The sequence below is a fragment of the Poecile atricapillus genome, chromosome 4, assembly GCF_030490865.1.
Source record: "Poecile atricapillus isolate bPoeAtr1 chromosome 4, bPoeAtr1.hap1, whole genome shotgun sequence".
Lineage (NCBI taxonomy): Eukaryota > Metazoa > Chordata > Aves > Passeriformes > Paridae > Poecile > Poecile atricapillus.
Genome location: NC_081252.1, coordinates 32,882,710 through 32,899,709, shown reverse-complemented (window position 1 = coordinate 32,899,709; position 17,000 = coordinate 32,882,710). Strand labels below are relative to the sequence as shown.

Genomic DNA, 17,000 nt, shown 5'->3' with positions numbered 1-17,000 from the left:
AACCTAGACAAAACTGATGAGTCTAAGATATTTCAAAAAAAGACCGTAAAGATTATTACTGATGCTACGATTATGAACAGTATTGAACTGTAAACAGGTTTTTAGGTTTTTTTGTAACTTAGTGCTGCACATTATGCATTAATCTTAAAATCTATCTTTAGGTAGATTTTAAATAGAAATCATTATAGCCTAATGCCCTTTATTCTGGTGGTTTTGAACCCCTCATTTGATCATGTAGGAGTGAAGTTTCTGCTTCAATCGCAGTTATTTGAGTCATTTGAACTGGCCTTCTCTTTAAGGGAGCCTTTTGTTCTGTGATAGCACCCTGCTGAGCACAGTAACTTTGCTTTTAGCCCAGCATGAGATTTCATCAAGATTTTTTAAGTTTGGCTGGAAAAGGTTACAACCTGCTCAGATCACTCCTGGCAGCTGGCTGTCAATCCAAGTTCTTCCCTGGCAGCCCACTCCCATTTTTGTCCAGATCTGTAATTCATGCTTGATGTCAAAAAGAGTGGGCTGTTTCAGTATCTTTTACTGGTGCGATTGGGACTTATTATTATTTTTGGTGCAGAATTGTTTGAATTACCCCTTTTGTATTATGAACTCTTTAACAATTGGTGGAAAATTCCTGAAGTAAAAAAATAGAGGCTTTGCAACAGTTTGGGGCCTGATCTCTTACTACTTACCAGTGATACAGCAAGTCATTAATTTTTAATATTATGTTTAGTTGAAAGGGTGATGCAACTTTCAGGGAAGTATAAATTTGTGATATAAATTTCATTCCTTGTTTAGCTTCTGAGTGGAAATAATTATAAAGGAGTTTTTCTTCATTTTTTACTAGGTTCATGCCAGAGCCAAACCTTCCCCCATTGATTCTGTACGATGCAAAATCTTTGCCAGCTAATATGAACCATCAGCAAGTGATAAATATTGATTGGATTCATGAGAGACTGCCTGACCTCCCCAGTGTGAAGAGAGAAAAGCTTGTTGAACAGTATGGGATTCTTCCTGAACACAGCTTCACCTTATTGGTAGGTCTATTGATCAAGTGCTAAAATAAGCCTAGAAACTTCAAAGTTGCACAGTTCTTGAAAAGATTTACAAATGTAAGATTAACCAGCTGTTAGTCCTTTTAAATATTCTAACTTGGAAGTGTGTCCAATTCATACTTCATACCATGGAGCCATACACATAAAATGGTGGAAAAAATGAACCAGACACAGTGTGCCAAGAAGTGTTTCTCACGCAAAGTGCAGTCAAATAACTGGTACTTAATATTGATCTTGTCTGTCTAGACATTGATGCACCCCTGACTGACTGCAGCAAATGTACAGCTTGTGGATGCAGACCCTTGTGTGTAAGTGTCTGCTCTTCAGCTCTGTGCAGGACTGGGCACATTGACTGTATTTAATGAATGCGAATCAAAATCCAAAGTCTAAATCTTTCAGCTTCATGTGCTCCTTGACCTACCTTCCACATTATTGGAAACACTCCCCCTTCTTCTCCCCAGGTTTATTTCTAGGGAAATATACCAAATGCTTGTACAGTGTCATCTTGGACCTCATAGTGCAGTTTACCAGGGATGGGGTAAACTATCCCATCAGAAGAGGGGATGAGAAGGGAAATGATGTGTCAAATACGCTTATAAATAGGGAAGTGACAGCAAAATCTTGTAACTCCCAAAATTATTCTAGAGGACTACGAGCTTCTTAAAAGCAAAATGTCATCTCTCTTTGCCAGTGGTAAATCTGGGGAGGGACTTAGTATACTCAGATTAGACATTTTACATACCCAGCGAAGCTAGGAGAATGTCCTGCTTTGGTTACCACTGTCATTAGTGGAGACAGAAGGAAAAGGACTTTTTCAGAGTGAAATTCAGAGCAGAACTGTAAGTACTTTAAATTGTCCTCTGGAGGAGAACCTTTCCTTTGACTATAAATTAAGGGAAAGCAATGCAGATAACTACCTCATATCCCTTCTTTGTATGTCTGTAATTTAATACACTTGTACAGAGGCTGATTCTACAGGAAGAAAATGATTCTGCGTTCTGAGGAAAGCTGTTAGGAAAACTGCTTTTATGCTGCTGTGCCATTTTAGTGAGTTGCAGACTGTTTGGTGGGCAGGTGAGTCATAATTCTCATCAAAGTCACAAGACTGCAGTCATAGTATTGAGAGGTGTCAGCAGTTCTTACCTTTCTATTTCATTGTATAAGCTGCAAAATATGCTTTTACAGCCAGTATTCCAGTTCATGCATGCATTTGTTCACATATTTCTAACATATTAAAATAAAAATAATAGTAGAAAGGGTAGATAGGTCCTGCATCCTTTTTTTCTGAATTTTTCTAGTTCTTCTCTGTAGTACATTGGTCCTGCCAGCTGCTAAGTACGACAGCTGCTTTCTCATCTTCCAAGCCAGTAGTACAGGGAGGAGATTAGGAAAAGCTAAAGTAAGGCTGGTGGTTTGAGAGAAACACTTAAGTGAAGGAACAGAGTAGGGGAAAACCTAAAAATGATGCAAATACAATCACTCACCACTGCCACAAGTAGACTGATGTGCTGCCAGTCTGCAGCCAGTGACACTGACTACATCCTCCAAAATGCCCTTGCCTTGGTTTTCCTTGTTGAGGAGGGCATGGAATATAACCAGTTTGGGTTGGCTGTCAGACTGTGTCCACACCTGGTTTTGTGCTCATCCTTGGCCTGTTTGCTCTGGGGGACAGAGTGGAGAAAGAAAAGTGCTGCTCAGCATCAGCCAAAACACCTGTGTGTTGTTGGCATTGCTGTGATCACAAATCCAAACCACAGCACCGTCTTTAGAACATAAACTCTGTGGCAGCCACGCCCAGGGCATCCACTCCTTTCACTTGGCATCAGCCCACCTTTAGTGTGTATCAGGTTGCTGGTGGTACAGGTGACCTCTGTCATCTGTGCCAACTAGCCCTATATATTTGCCTCATCTGACCTTTCTTTAAGCTGTTCTCTCAAATCTTTTATTGCCTTTGCTTTTCCCCTTTTCCTTATTTTCCTTTTTGCGACGTGTAAGCAATTAATGAGCTCCAAGCTGAAATTTGGGATTCAGCTTGTAATAAGCTAATGCATCCATTTGAATGCATGAAGCAAGCACGCTCTTCGTTGCGTGTCTCTTTTATTGTGCATTAGAATGTCAGCCTGCACACTCTCCACCAGAGCTGCTTGCCTGTGCACTGGGACACCCGTTAACCTTAATTCATGGGGAAGCGCCGTGTCCGTGGCTGCGTTCAGCTTGCATCAGAGGCTGCACAGGATTGCTGATAGGGCCAGATGCACACATCTAATGAGCATTCTTTCAGGTTAGAGTGCCCAGGAGTGCTCGTTAAATAAATGGCAGTTGTAGCGGAATGGCTCTAAAATGCAAAGTCTGTTCTGCACCAACTTGTTAGAGAAAGCATTTTGTGCCGAAGTTACAACCAAACATACATACTCCAGCATGCAGGGTACCTCCTGAGCTTGCTTCCAGAGCTTTGTCCTCATACACAGGAGCTGCTTGTGCATACTGTGGTGTTGAGAAACTGAGATTCCTCCTTTGCCTCATTACAGGATGTACTTAAAGGGAAGAAGAACTCTATTAATATCTTGGTATCTGAAATGCCTTAAGTGTAAACGGCTTCATTTTTGGCAGTTTTATATAAATTGCAGAAATAAATGATGTTTCTGATTTTTCTTCATGCAGAACTACTCTTCTCATAAGAATATAATTCTTTGAACCTTGTAGACTCCATGGTATTTGAGTACTCAATTTTTTCATGTAATTTTTACTTTGCTCTGTAAACTGGTGAGCTGGCAAATATATCAGTCAAGAAGGATCTCTGACAACTTTGCCAGTTATGGTACTACAGTATTTTCATTTTGCTATCTGTTGAGTAAAAAAATAAGATATATTGGCAGACATTAATGTGTTAATGCAACACTTCATTTTCAAAATGCATGCTGACACCCAGGGAGGTTCAACCAGAAAATACATTGATTGTCACAGTACAGCATGAGAAAAAAACAGTCTGATCACTTCCTTTGTCATGTGAATTCCAAGTCTTCCCATGCATCTACTGTTCCTCTGCTTACTAAGATAAAAGTGGCTGTTCCACTTGGGCTGATTGCCCTAGTGGAACAATCACATTGGCGACTCCTCCCAACAGTAAAAGTGGGTTGCTGGAGAAGTTGGTTTTGACTGTTTTGTTTTATGCCATGCCATTATCATACATGTTAGTGTGCAGGTGAACTTCTGCTTATTTTTAGAATTAAAATAATTTTACAAGAAGCTTTAGGAAAAAGTTTGAACTTTCTTTGACTGATCTTCTTGTCTACTGGATGTTCTGAGTTTTTTTCCCCTGACAGTTTTGTACATTTTTGCAGCACTTATTACCTCACAGTTGGTTATTGTAGGAGTTGTGATGGTAAAAACAGGAATAACAAAGCAGCAAATGACATTTTATTTGTGAACATTGAAGCAGTTTTTTTCCTTAGTTCTTTGGGAAACATTTCAGGTCTTTTAAAAATAAGTTTGCATTACATTCCCAATGTCCCTAAAGATTGTACCCATGGTATTCTGTAAAATATTGTTTTAAACTTGTTTAAAAGGTACCTGAAATCAGTACACCACTGGGGTTTTTTATATCTCAGTGCTATGAAATGATCATTTTAAACCATGTTTAAGAAAGAAATTTGCATCTGATTGAAATATTGGTATGTCAGGTTTCATGCCAGTGAGACTTGCATGAATAAATTACAGCATATTTGGTGTGTAATTGGAGCACGGTGTGGCCTGGATCACAAACATGATGCTACTATTCCAGATTTCTGGTTTTGTTTCAATGAAGTTTAGAATAGAGTATTCAGAATGAAGCGAGAACAGGCAGTCAGCATTCCTGTAAATCCAGCATGTTGGAGCATGGAGTGGTTTTCAGCTCAGATTTGCCGCAAGGGACAGGTCTGTGAGTGTGTTGGTAGTTGGAGTGAATTTGGCAGGAAGAGAGTTTACCAAAATGTAAACCAAATTAAAGCCAAGTAGTGCAGTATCTAGAAATTGAAACTAATTAAGTTCTGCCTACATTTTTTTTAATATGACAAGAAAATAAGGAAAATGTTTAATTTCTGTCAGTCATTCTGATGTTTTGACACACTGCCTTATTCATTTCAGTCTAGCATTACTGGGTTTTCCTTCTCTTTGGCTACAGAAAATGACAGTCACTTTAAAAAACCCAAAACGAAGTACAAAGGAATTTTGGGGAATCTGTCTGGTTATGTGTGCACAAGTAGTGAGTATGGGGTTCAGAGACTTAGTAGCATATGTAAGTCTGTCTCCCTGAGTTTTCCTGGGCTGTTCTGCACTTGCTGCCTGGAAATCAGCTGATTAAAATGCGGAGGCTGCGTATGTTTGTCCTTGATTTTTCAAAGGTCTGGCAGCAGGATCAGAACTGTAACTCCAGCCAGGCTGTAAGTATCCGGAAATCTGGATGTGCCCACTGCTAGGGATATGCTCTGTAGCCTGTACATGATGGAAGTGCTGGATGTGCTGCGTCTGAGCTGTGTAGCTGCATTCAGACATGTGGCATCTGCAGATATTATTTGCCTGTGCATAATGTTGTAGCTAGACCTACTCTGCCTGGAATGTTTGTAAAACCTTCTGCAGCATGTGTAGAGAAACCAGCATTCAGAGATGCTCACTTTTTCCTACCTAGATTGTACAATCGTTGCTGTGTAAAGGAACCCACCATTTAAATAATGAGTGTTTGTTTGTGCTATTGAATCCTGAGGTGAATTAGAAAGAATACAGTACTTGGCAATACATCATTCCAGGAATTCTGCTTAACACACACAGTTTTTAATCAAGTTTACTGTGCTTTGGTAATCATGTCATTCCTTTACTGTTTTTTTTTAAGTCAAATTTGTTCCTTTAGTCTATTTAGCCTTAGTTTTGCATAATTTGATTAGAGAGTAACTGCTAGTTAAATTAGAACACTGGAGAAGAAGAGAATGATGTCTATGTGTATTAGATAGATAACTAGTGGGAATTAAAAGGTTTACCTTGGTTCACAAAAGTGGTTTCCCAGGCTGAGAACTTGGTTTCTTTGGTCATGGTCTCAAGGTGAAGGGAATGGGTCTGATTTTTGTCACACCAGTTTTACAGCACAGACATTAATCTAGGTACATTTTGTTCTGTTTCAGAGAACAGAGATCAGTAGTTTGCAGTCTTCTCAAAAGCCATACATCATTATCAATGAAAAATGTGGTATCCGGAGCTTTTGGAAGTTTGTGCTATGAAACTGCAGAGAAGGAAAGTCTAAAATTCTGTGTGGCTATGGCAGAAAATGGCTTTTAAAAAAAGGACAAATGAGACTGTTTTGATGGGATCTGAGTGGAGGACTCGGGCTTTGTTTTTTAGTTACCCTGCTCTCTTTTTGTTCATAACTGTTGAGAGATCTGGCTGCAGGCGGTATGTGCTTGAGAAATGTTTTTGCTGTGATGACTGTATACTTAGAATAGCTCCTTGGCTATCTCTGAGCTGTTACCTCCTGACTTCTGTGAGCTGGCTTGTCCTCCTGTGTGTTTATGGCACATACTGCAGAAGTCCAGTGGCATGCTGGATTTCGATGCGTCCTTTAAAAGGTAGGAGCTGTCACTTCATACCTCTTCAGCCTTCAGTAAACCTAATGAGTTCTGTGCTGCATTTAAAGGTCCATCAGTGCCTTGATGACAAACACCACAGCATTCAACAGACTGTGCAGTATCTGTTCTTCTAAAAACAATCTCAGATTTCACTTAGGCTATAAATTGAATCTCCCACTGTCATATCTTCTGAGCTTTTAGTGTGTTGTGTAAAAGTTTACCATAGCTTCTCAGAAAAAAAAAAAGGAAAAATAAAACTCGGCTTCTTACATATGACCTTTCTATATCACTGAAGGGTAAATGCAAGCTAAACTTACTAATTCAATCCAAAACAAATAGAAGTGATTTCAAGATCAAGAGGCAAGTAGCTGCAGACAATTTCAGGAAAAGGCTCTTCTTGGTAAAAGGTAGCATGACAGTTGTGAGATGGCAGCATTGTATTTTCTAGCATTATACATAAAACACGTGCAAAGATGAGAAAGCTTCTGTCCAAATGCTAATTTAGGGAGGCATTAAGAGAAAAATGATCGCTCATTTGTTGGAAGTTCCACTGAAACAGGCAGGCTGACAGATAAACTGTATGTTCCTGCTCTAGGCGTAAGATTGTTTGCTGTTATGTTAATAAAATTGCTCCAAAGTCTCGTGACTTCGCACTGAATTCATAACTGATGTTTACTTTAGGACTGAGCATTTATATGCTGAGTGTAATTGTATAATTAATTGTAACCTGTAACCCATGTCACCTGTTCCAGGTGACGCTGCCTTGGCAGAGGGGTTGGACTGGATGATCTCCAGAGGTCCCTTCCAACCCTAACGATTCTGTGATTCTGTAATCATGTTTGCACACCAGTATTGATACATTTAACTTTTTTTAAACAGAATGAAGACGGACTAGCAGAATTCTTTGAAAGTGTGGTAAAACAGACCCAGATGAAGCCAAAGAAGGTGATCGGCTGGATTCTAAATGACCTGCTTAGTTACTTGAAACAACATTCCCTTACAGTAAAGGAAAGGTCAGTCTTCTTCATTGCTACAGTGGTAACACAAAGTTTCTCATGATTGGCACCCTGCCACTCCATTGCTCAGGGCTGCTTTAGTTGCTACCTGTGAAGTTTGTTACTCCAGGCAGTCGTGCACAGGCCTTGGCTCTGTCCTGCTGAAGGGAGTTAGATGTGGCAGAGAGGAGGATCATGTAGTTAAGAGTAGTAGTCAGTCTTTAGAGTGTGATGATGGTAAGGCATGGTCAGGCCATTTGTACTGAACATGAGGAAAAATAGCTTGTCATACTGAACTGTGTGATCTTTATGCAAGCAGCAGTAGCACAGATACTTTACACCACCTTATTCTCTGAGGTAACTTCTGCCCACTTTTCCCTTAGCCCAGTCAGTTCTTCTCTCCTGGCTGACCTCTTGAACCTTCTAGAAAAAAAAGAAATTTCTTCTACAGCAGCAAAGCGGGTAAGTACCTTTTTGATTTTGCTGTACTCTGCATCTGTGTCTGCTTACTTCAGGTGTGTAGTGATTTTATAATCATTGTGTACCAGTACAATGGTTGCTTTAAAGGAAAATTATTTACAGTGTTGATAAAGGACAACTTCTGTATCTATAGTATAGAATTATAATAGATACAAATGCCTTACGTTTGTATATAATCTTAGAGATATATCTGCATATTCACTTTTAGAAGAGGGCAGAAGCCAAATAGTAGACTTAAACAATGTGAACTTAACTCAAATAAATCCTGCTTCTGAAAAGAGCAGACAGTAGATCTCAATTTCATTATTCCAGTCAGGCCTGCATGAAAGGTCAGTGGGAGCTAATCCATGGCTTGCAGTTAAGATCAGAGTATCAGTTACTAGATTCCTAGAGACAGTAAGGTCTACATTCCCAAGCATTAGCACATGGGAAAGGATAGAATTCATCCAAGTGTAGTCACAAAAAGAGTTCTGCATTGGTGTACCTGACTCAAAACAGGGAGAGGTCTGGCCTTTCTTTTAACCTTGCTTCTTTGAGCAAGTGCTGTCATGAAGCTCTCAAGCAAGTAAAGCTGGAGCTTATTTTTCATCTTGCCTAGGACAGTCTGAAAAATCAGCTCTTGATTTATATCTAAAACTGTGAACTGGTTATGATGGGAACAGTACTGATTTGTTTGTAAACAAAATTTAGAGGCTTTTTTGTGATGGTCCATAATCAGTCATTCACCTTAAATTGCTGCAAGCTTATTTATATGGAATGATTTGTCTTTTCAGACTAATTATTATACTCTAGATAAGTGCATTAGGTGACTGTTTCAGTGTTTATCAGTGAAACTGTTAATGAACTGTGAATGAAATTTCTGGTTCGTTTTCTTTTTTTGGATATGCATGTGGTTCTTAATTAATTTGGTCTGTGTCTGTGGATAGCCAGCTGCGTAAGACAGGCATCATAAATAGAGATTTAAGTGCCTGGTGTCAGGCATGTGTGTTTGGAAATTTTGTATTGGAAAAGTAAAAGCTTCAAAAAGGAGATAAAGTATTAATAGGAAAAGCACTGGAATGCAGAGCAGCTCTGTGCCTGCAGGGCTGTGGCACACCCATCAGTTTGGTGTCTGCGTTTGAAAAGGAAGCTTCAGAACTCCAGTCTGAAGTCTCTTCCTTGTGGAGGTAGGGACAGCGTACTAATGCTCTTCTATGGGATTTTCTGCTTTGTGATATATTTGTGTGCCAGGCACTCCTGACAGGTTGTGAAGCATCAAGAATTTCAGAAATGCATTTGTTGTTTAATTACTAACTCCTTGTAACGTGCATGTTGCCCTCAGTGATCTGAAACTGGACCCAGAAATCGCAGTACTGTTTGCCCTCACCAAGTGATGATGCTATCAAACTGCAGAGACCTTGCCACATTTAGAAAAGTATTTTGGTTGCCTGGATGTCAGAAGAGTAACAAATGTTTATAACAATTCTCAGCAGTAGGCAGAGGAGCTGGATGGCCCGAGGGCAGAAAGGGCTATATATACACAGCAGCAGATGAATTGCAGCTCTTGGGGAGGGGAACATGATCTGCAGTGGCAGACACTGATCCAATGTGGAGGGATGGAAGGGTTCGATGGGGTGAGCACACAGACATGTGTACACATACGTGCTCGCTGCGGGAGGCTGTTAACCACTTAAATTATTTAAAAGGTTTTGTGTTTGGGCTCTGCTAAGGCAGTAAAACAGGCAGATAAAAGCCATGAGCACTGGCTGTACACACCGAGCATTATGTGGTGGGATGCAGTGCCAAGCTAAGGGCACTGTGTGCTCACATAATTACCATGTAGGTAATTACAGAGCTCATGCCCAACTTGCCATCAAACATAGCATCTCACTCCAGAGGTGTCCGAAGCAGTTCCAGGCTGGAGTGCCTGTGCAAAGGAGGGAGAAGCTTCCAGCTCTGCTGGCGTGCGGGGTTGTGGGCGAGCGCGTCCTGGATCACACACATTGCCTGTGGCCCAGCCCAGAGGCACCGTTTTGAAGCCCACAGTGCAGGGAGTCAGTGCTGCTCATCCAGGGCTGAAATCAGTCTGATGGGGAGTGTGCCTGCAATGGGGCCTTGCTCCTTAAGTTGCCAGGCTGGCAGCAGGTCTATGTCAGGCATAACAGACCTGCCTGTGCGTTTTATGGGAGTGAGCATTATGGGAGGAGGCTGGTTCCTGGGCCAGGGAAGTGGAAACTCGTCCCTGCTGCCACGAGCCATGCTGGAGCAACTCCGTGTGGACATCTTGGTCACTGGTTCATGGGGCTTCCATGCCCAGCAGGCCATGGAACAGAGCAGACCTTGGGTATTGCTGGATGCTGCAGTTGCTTGGGTCATCCACATAAGAATAACTTCAACAGACCTGCTTGGCATCCCTATTTTAAAGTAGGTAGCAGGAAAATTAGTACAGTACCCATATCTAAACAGAACCATCTGCTTTGACGATTATGACAACACCATCTGGGGGACTGGACCCAACCTGTCCCCCACTTCTCTGAGAGGCTGAGGGACACCTGCCAGACATGAAGGCTTCCGTCACTGGAAAGGAGAGGTGCCCACAGGACTTGCTGGAGTGGTGCTGCCTGCTGCTTTCATCCTGCCCTTGGCAGCAAATCACTGCAGATAGGGTTTCCAGTTGGAGCATTCTTAGGCACAGCAGTCAGCTGGCACGGTCACCAGCTGCAAAATGTTTGATATGATGCCCACAACAGCCAGACGTGTAAGTCCTGATTAATTCATCTTGACCAATGCTGCTATGCCTGCATAGGTGAAGACCACAGAACATCATTAAAATCTAATCACGCTCAGGCAAGAATCAATAGTAGAAGCTACTGAGATTTCAGTAATGGAAATGAGGCTTGAGATTCCTTTTTTGGCTCTGGAGACTTCATAATTTGATCCTCCTGTGCTGGTACAGGCAGTTTGTGTAAATGAGTTGAAATCGTTTTTTAAACTGCTTTCTTTAGATTTGTACTCCTTGCCAAGTGGAGAAACACATTTTTTAAAAGTGCATCTTTGACAGGTCTTGGCCACATTTCTTTCTGCTTTCCTACATACCTGTAAACAAGCAAGGGCCTTGATAACATTGTTGCTCTACTAAGTGGAGATGCTTGTTACCAAATGGGAAGGGATACATGATGCAGCTGTCACAGAGAAAATCTGGTGCCTTCAAGGTTTCTAATGGGCAAGCTTTCCTCAGTGCCAGGAAATATTTGGCATACACATAACAGGGAATCAGAGCTGGATCTCTGACTGTAAAGCTGTCCTGGCCATGATCTAAGTCAGCCTGATGTACATGTTGCTCCTGGGTAACTCTGCCACGGTTGGCTGCATAGATTTTGCTCGTTACAGATTTCCCCTTCCTCCAGCCTATGGCATCCTGCTTGAATACGTACCAGTCCTAAAAATCCCATTTGCCTTTTTCCAGGAGAGTTAAAGGGCTTATTCTTTGTCCACTGTAGACTGTCCAGGGTGTTTTGCTAGAGGCTGTGCTGTGCCTGGCGAGGACAGGGCTCATTCTGAGGGGTGACATACAGTATGGGTGCCTTGGGAGGCCTCCAGGACAGAAACCTTCCTGCTTCATCCCTCAGGGAAGAAAAGCAGAAGGGCTGCCTGGAGTAGCAATGGAGTGCAACAACAACAACAAAAAAAAAACCAAAAAACACCACCACAAAAAAAGGCAAGCAGCTGCAGACAGGCTGAATCTCTGTTGGATATGATGTATTTATTTCTAGGGTTATTCCAGGTAGCACTGGCATGATGATTCTTAAATATCACACTAGAACGAAGATCTCATAGAAGACATCATATGCAGCACTGATTTATTCAGTATAAAGATATAAAGATTTATTTACAGCTATTGTAACTTTGTCTGATTATCAGTAACTTCAATATTGTGATCTGCCTTTAGCCCTCTCAGAGGGAAAAATTAAGATGTAGCTGCCACAATACAGTCGTGTGTCATTACCCTCTCACAAGATCTCCAGAAGAGTTGATAAGATCCCATAAAAAGCTTCAGAGTGCCACTGGCAAACAAATATCCTCTTGCAGCAATTGTATGAATGCACAGTTCTTAAATACTTGCTGTGACTAAAGACCTTTCACCAAACTTCTTTTGTACCCAAAAATTTGTCATGCTGAAGCAAATGGCTGGGGTAGTTTAAATTCCATCCCATAATTTGAATGCCCCTCCTTGTCTTCCCATCCCAGCCTCTTCTTCATCCTACAGGGAATATTTAATGCTGAAACTTTGACATGACATTCATTTCCATATTGGGACACAGCAATGGCCCAAACATAAAATTATATCTTCAGCTCAGGATGGAGCACAACGTGCTGTTTTAATAAGGGTTTTCTTACTCTCCTCCCACGGCCCTGAAATAAAAGCAAAGGGAATACAGAAAATGACTGCCCAAGGAAATTGGTTTTTTATAAATGTTCTCTCCTCTCAAGTGTATTCCAGGGCAATAGCCCTGCTGCAGTGTAGGAAAACACTAGCATTAACAAGTGATTATTCCACAGGCCTGGGTTTGCCCAGCAGTCCAGTACTTGGAGATGATGCATAGGTGGGCTGGGGCTGCTGCATTCATTCTGCTTGGCACCATTTTTCTTCTGCTTTGTCATACGTATCCTCATTACAGCCTGCTGGCGAGGACTGGTAATGGGATGAGTTACCTGGGATTGGACTTGGTACAATAGTCAGCTAATCGTCAGTTCCCGGGCAGAGCCATTGCTCATGGAGATGCATTTCCTTGCTGTTCCCAGGCAGTTCTGTGAATGATGTGAGAAGAGCAGGAGTACTGGCAGAGGAGCAGCCTTGCAGCCATCCCTGCTGTGGAATCTCCTCTCCCAGACAGGGAGTGGCAGCTCTGGGCATGAGGAACAGGGGGCTGTGCTCAGCAAACCCCTCTGGAGAGCTCCTGGCATGGGGGAGTGGGCAGGGCCTGGGATGCAGGAGGCTGCACGGCCCCTGCTGCAAACCATTAACCTGGACTTGTGCAGGAACTGGCAGTGCTTTGTCTCAGTACAGGTGGCAGAAAAGGAAAGAGGTACAAGGGCACTTTCAGAGAGGCACATGATTAAATCTCGGGCTTGTTCATGTTTAGGCAATCTGCTCTTAGTGAAAATAGGGCTTCTTGGATCCATAACTGAAATATTGCATGTAAACAATGTTGGTAAGTCAAGCCACTGACCTTTGCTGCCTTTTATTGTGATTTTCAGGTGCTTGTGGAATTGTGGAAGGGAGAAGGGAAGACTCCCCTTGAAATTGTTAAAGAACAGAAACTTGAACTGTTACAGGATCAAAAAGAGCTTGAACAGATCTGTCAGGCAGTGATTGATGGACAAGAAAATGAGGTGATTATGATGGTGCTGGGAACCTTCTGCACTGTGGCACTGAAAGGGGGTTAAAATAGCCTCTCTTTTTTTCCCTTTTGATAGCATTTGAGCTCTAGGGCCAGAGCAGTAAAGCTGCTGCCAAGATATTATCAGGCTTTTCTTCTCCTTTCTTATTTTACTAAGTGGGTTTTTTGAAACTGAAGCTTACGCAAAATGATCTGCAAAACAAATTACCAGTCTGGCTAATATGCTAAGTCATTCTGAGAGCCTATAAAACTTTAATGCAGGAAAACAAAACTGCAGGGCCCTGTCCCTCTCCAGCTGTACTGCCATTAACCTGACCCTGCCACCTAGCCACATAATTCTGATTTTTATGTCATCTGTTGTGATATTGGGGCAACACTGTTAAACTGTTCTGAAGCTGGAGATTGACATTACCTGCCAGCAAGGCATACATTAGTTATGGAATTAGAGACTGTATCAGAGCTGGCAAGGCAGAAATTCTACTTGCATATGACTTTTTGCCATGTCCCTGTCTCCATCCACTGCCAAAGAGAGGAGCCTCACTGGCTGCTGCCTGACAGTGGCTGTGGGGTGGGGAGGAGCCAGAGCCCTCTGGCAGCAGCAGCAGCTCCACAGCTGCTGCCCGCTCTGCTGTTCTGCTGGGCTGTGGCAGCAACACAAACGCTTCCCCGTGGGGGATGATTGGCTCTTCCCCATCTCCTTGGAAAGACACACAGCAACCAGTGTGGCTCAGTCTAACAAGGTCTGAGCTGGAAAAAAAGGGAAAAAACCCTTGTTGATCATGAAAGGGAGGAGTGGGAAGGGATCTTGACAGAGTCTATATAATCTGCTTTATAAAAAGCAAAATGAAAACAAGTGCTTATATGTTCTCTGGAGCAAAAATGTAAAAGCAGAAGTGAATAGCTTACTTCTAATATAAACAATGTCTAGCTCCATTTGCCATTTGGAAAAAAACATTAACATCTTTTGAGAACAATACCACCCACTCCAGATCTCATTGGGGGATGCTAACAGCTCTGCAAGAGCTTTTGATAAAATGAGCTTGCAGTAGGTCGGCGTGACCTCCATCCGACTTGACTCATTTGCAGAGCCTGATAAAAGTGCTACTGTATTTCCAGGCTGGTATGAAAGCAAAGGCAGGGAGGGAAAGAACATTAGAACTGACTGGGAAGTACAACAGCTGAAGGTCCATAACCACACTCCCATTTCAATGTGTTTTGAGAGTAACTTTTTTCAGAACGAAATAGCTTCTTAACAGCTGCTCAAACCAACACTGAGCACTTTATGACAATGCAGGACCAGGACTGTACTGCACTCTGCCCCACACAGGTAATTTCTAGCAGATCCAGAGTAATGAGTCCTTTCCACTGTGCAACATAACAGAGAAAACTTTAGACTGACAGTAATTCAGATACTGTAATGAGAAGCAGTATTTGCATATGGATTTGGTATTGGCAGTGCACAGATCCTATGTTTGCAACCCTTCCCTGAATATCTGCAACTCTGTCATCCTGTTGCATTGCACTGTATTTATTGTGTTCTGTCTAGTAACTCTGACAAGGTAGAGAATGCCTTCCCTGCCACACAAACAGTAGGAAGGCCAGATGCTTGTCTTTGAACAGGACCATCTCCTTTACGAAGGCCCAAAGGTGAAATTTCTGATCCTTTCAGCTTTTAAACATGGCCCTTACAATGTACCAGGTGATTGCATGTCAAAGGCCGTCTGATAGGAGGTCATATTTGACCAGTTAATTAATCATCATGTTGCAAAGATTTTGCACTTAAAGGAAATAAGAAACACCTACGTCTGTGAAGGACCTCACCAATATTATCAGACAGATTTTGATTTGATGCAAATTATCTGTTATAACAGGACATTATATTCAGTGAAATGGTAGATCGTATTAGCAAGGAAAGTCCATCTCATTTCTCTGGCTCTTCTCCAGGAAGTTGCTGTTCAAGCTGCAGACACTGCAAAATCCAAAAGTGTTTTCTGACTCTTTCAATAAGAGGAGCTCTTCCTATTAGTTGTAAGGCCTTGCTGCTGTAGTGACTTGCTGTTCTCTCATGGGAGCAGAGCAGGAGCTTATTGCAAGGCTGAAGGCAGTTTTTATAAATAACGCTTTAGCCCAAAATGCAGTCTTTTATCACAATAGTCCAAAGAGCAAAAATATTCATACCTTGGTTGGGAATAAGTGAAGATGTTCAGTTTTCCTGTAACAACTGTGTCTGTTGCATTTTTTTTTCTTTAAAGGTTATGGCAATAAAGACAGGAAATCGAAAAGTTCTAAATAAGTTAATTGGTCTGGTACAAAGGAAAACACAAGGACGGTCCAATCCTGTTCTGGTGAAGCAATTATTAGAGAAGAAGCTATCAGAGTAGCCACAAGAGAAAAAGCACACAAAGAAGCATGAAGCACATAAAGAAGCATGTGCTTCGTTCTGTCTGCAAATGAACTTCGGTGTCTCCTTGTGCAGCATCATGCTTCTTGGTTATACTTCAAGCAGCTTGAAGTCCCAGTCTTCCCTGAATACATCAGCCAAAGGCAGATGGGCCAGAGAAAAGCAGGATACAGCCATTTGCATCTCCCACGCTTTGATGTGGCACTAGGAAATGTGATTTCCACACAGCCCTGGGAAACAAGCTCCCAGAGGTGTCTGTGAGTATGCAGAGAGCTGAAACTGCATGGATTAGTTTTCTAATAAAGCGGGTACAAACTCAGCTTTTCTGTCTGCCTGTTTGTGAGAAGGGACATTCACAATCTCAAACACTCAGTCTGGGCGTACCCTCTGTAACTCACTGTCAGTGTGAGCACAACAGTAACAATGATTAAAACACCCAGAAGTAACTGAGGAGACCATGTGTGCCTCCATGCCTAACAGGAGGGAAAAAAAAGTTCACTGCTACCATTCTTCCTGTTTTCTGAGGAAAGGGGAAAGGATGAAGCCACGAGCTGCTTGACTGTGTGCCTAGGAGTAATATGAACTGTGTGCCATAGACAGAAGTGCTGGCATGTCACCCTGTCAGATTGTTTGCTCGCCTTCTCCCACTTCTGCACCCACATACCTGCTGTGCCTGCTTTTAGTTCTGAGGAATGCCTGAGGGGTGTGTGCCTGAGCCCTTCTGAGGGTCACATCCCATTGTGGCCTCAGAAGTTCAGAACACAGCAGATGTGCTTCTGCCAGCCCTGTACAATCTACAGCAGAACAAGTAGAATCATAGAATAGCTGGAGTTGGAAGGGACGCAAAAAGATCAATGGAGTTCAGTTGCTGGCCCTGCAGCTGGACAGCCCCAGCTCCAGTTTGGGTTTTTTTTCTCTGCAGACAAGAACTTGGCCTCGTGTTACGAATGCCCAATGCCCAGGGCTTCTGCTTCTCTGGTATGTGGTTTTCTCCTGTCACCTGGAACTTCACTGCTTTGAGGAAGGAATGGAATGTTCAGTTGGCTTATCAAAACTAAGCTGGATTCAGCTGGGGTCCAGTCCTTCTCCACTACTTGATT

The 17,000-nt window shown here is 42.3% G+C and overlaps 1 protein-coding gene across 2 annotated transcripts in view; it reads left to right on the top strand.

The window, feature by feature from the left end:
- GATB (glutamyl-tRNA amidotransferase subunit B) overlaps positions 1-16,219 on the top strand; it is a 42,156-nt gene extending 25,937 nt beyond the window's left edge. The window contains exons 9-13 of one of the 2 annotated variants that reach the window (XM_058837249.1): positions 842-1,031; positions 7,523-7,656; positions 8,022-8,100; positions 13,357-13,491; positions 15,752-16,219. In XM_058837249.1, coding sequence (XP_058693232.1) covers positions 842-1,031; positions 7,523-7,656; positions 8,022-8,100; positions 13,357-13,491; positions 15,752-15,880 — 667 coding nt within the window. In that variant the 3' untranslated portion in view covers positions 15,881-16,219. The remainder of the gene's footprint in view (positions 1-841; positions 1,032-7,522; positions 7,657-8,021; positions 8,101-13,356; positions 13,492-15,751) is intronic. The other variant, XM_058837250.1, reaches the window with a different exon arrangement.
- Positions 16,220-17,000: the final 781 nt, after the last annotated feature.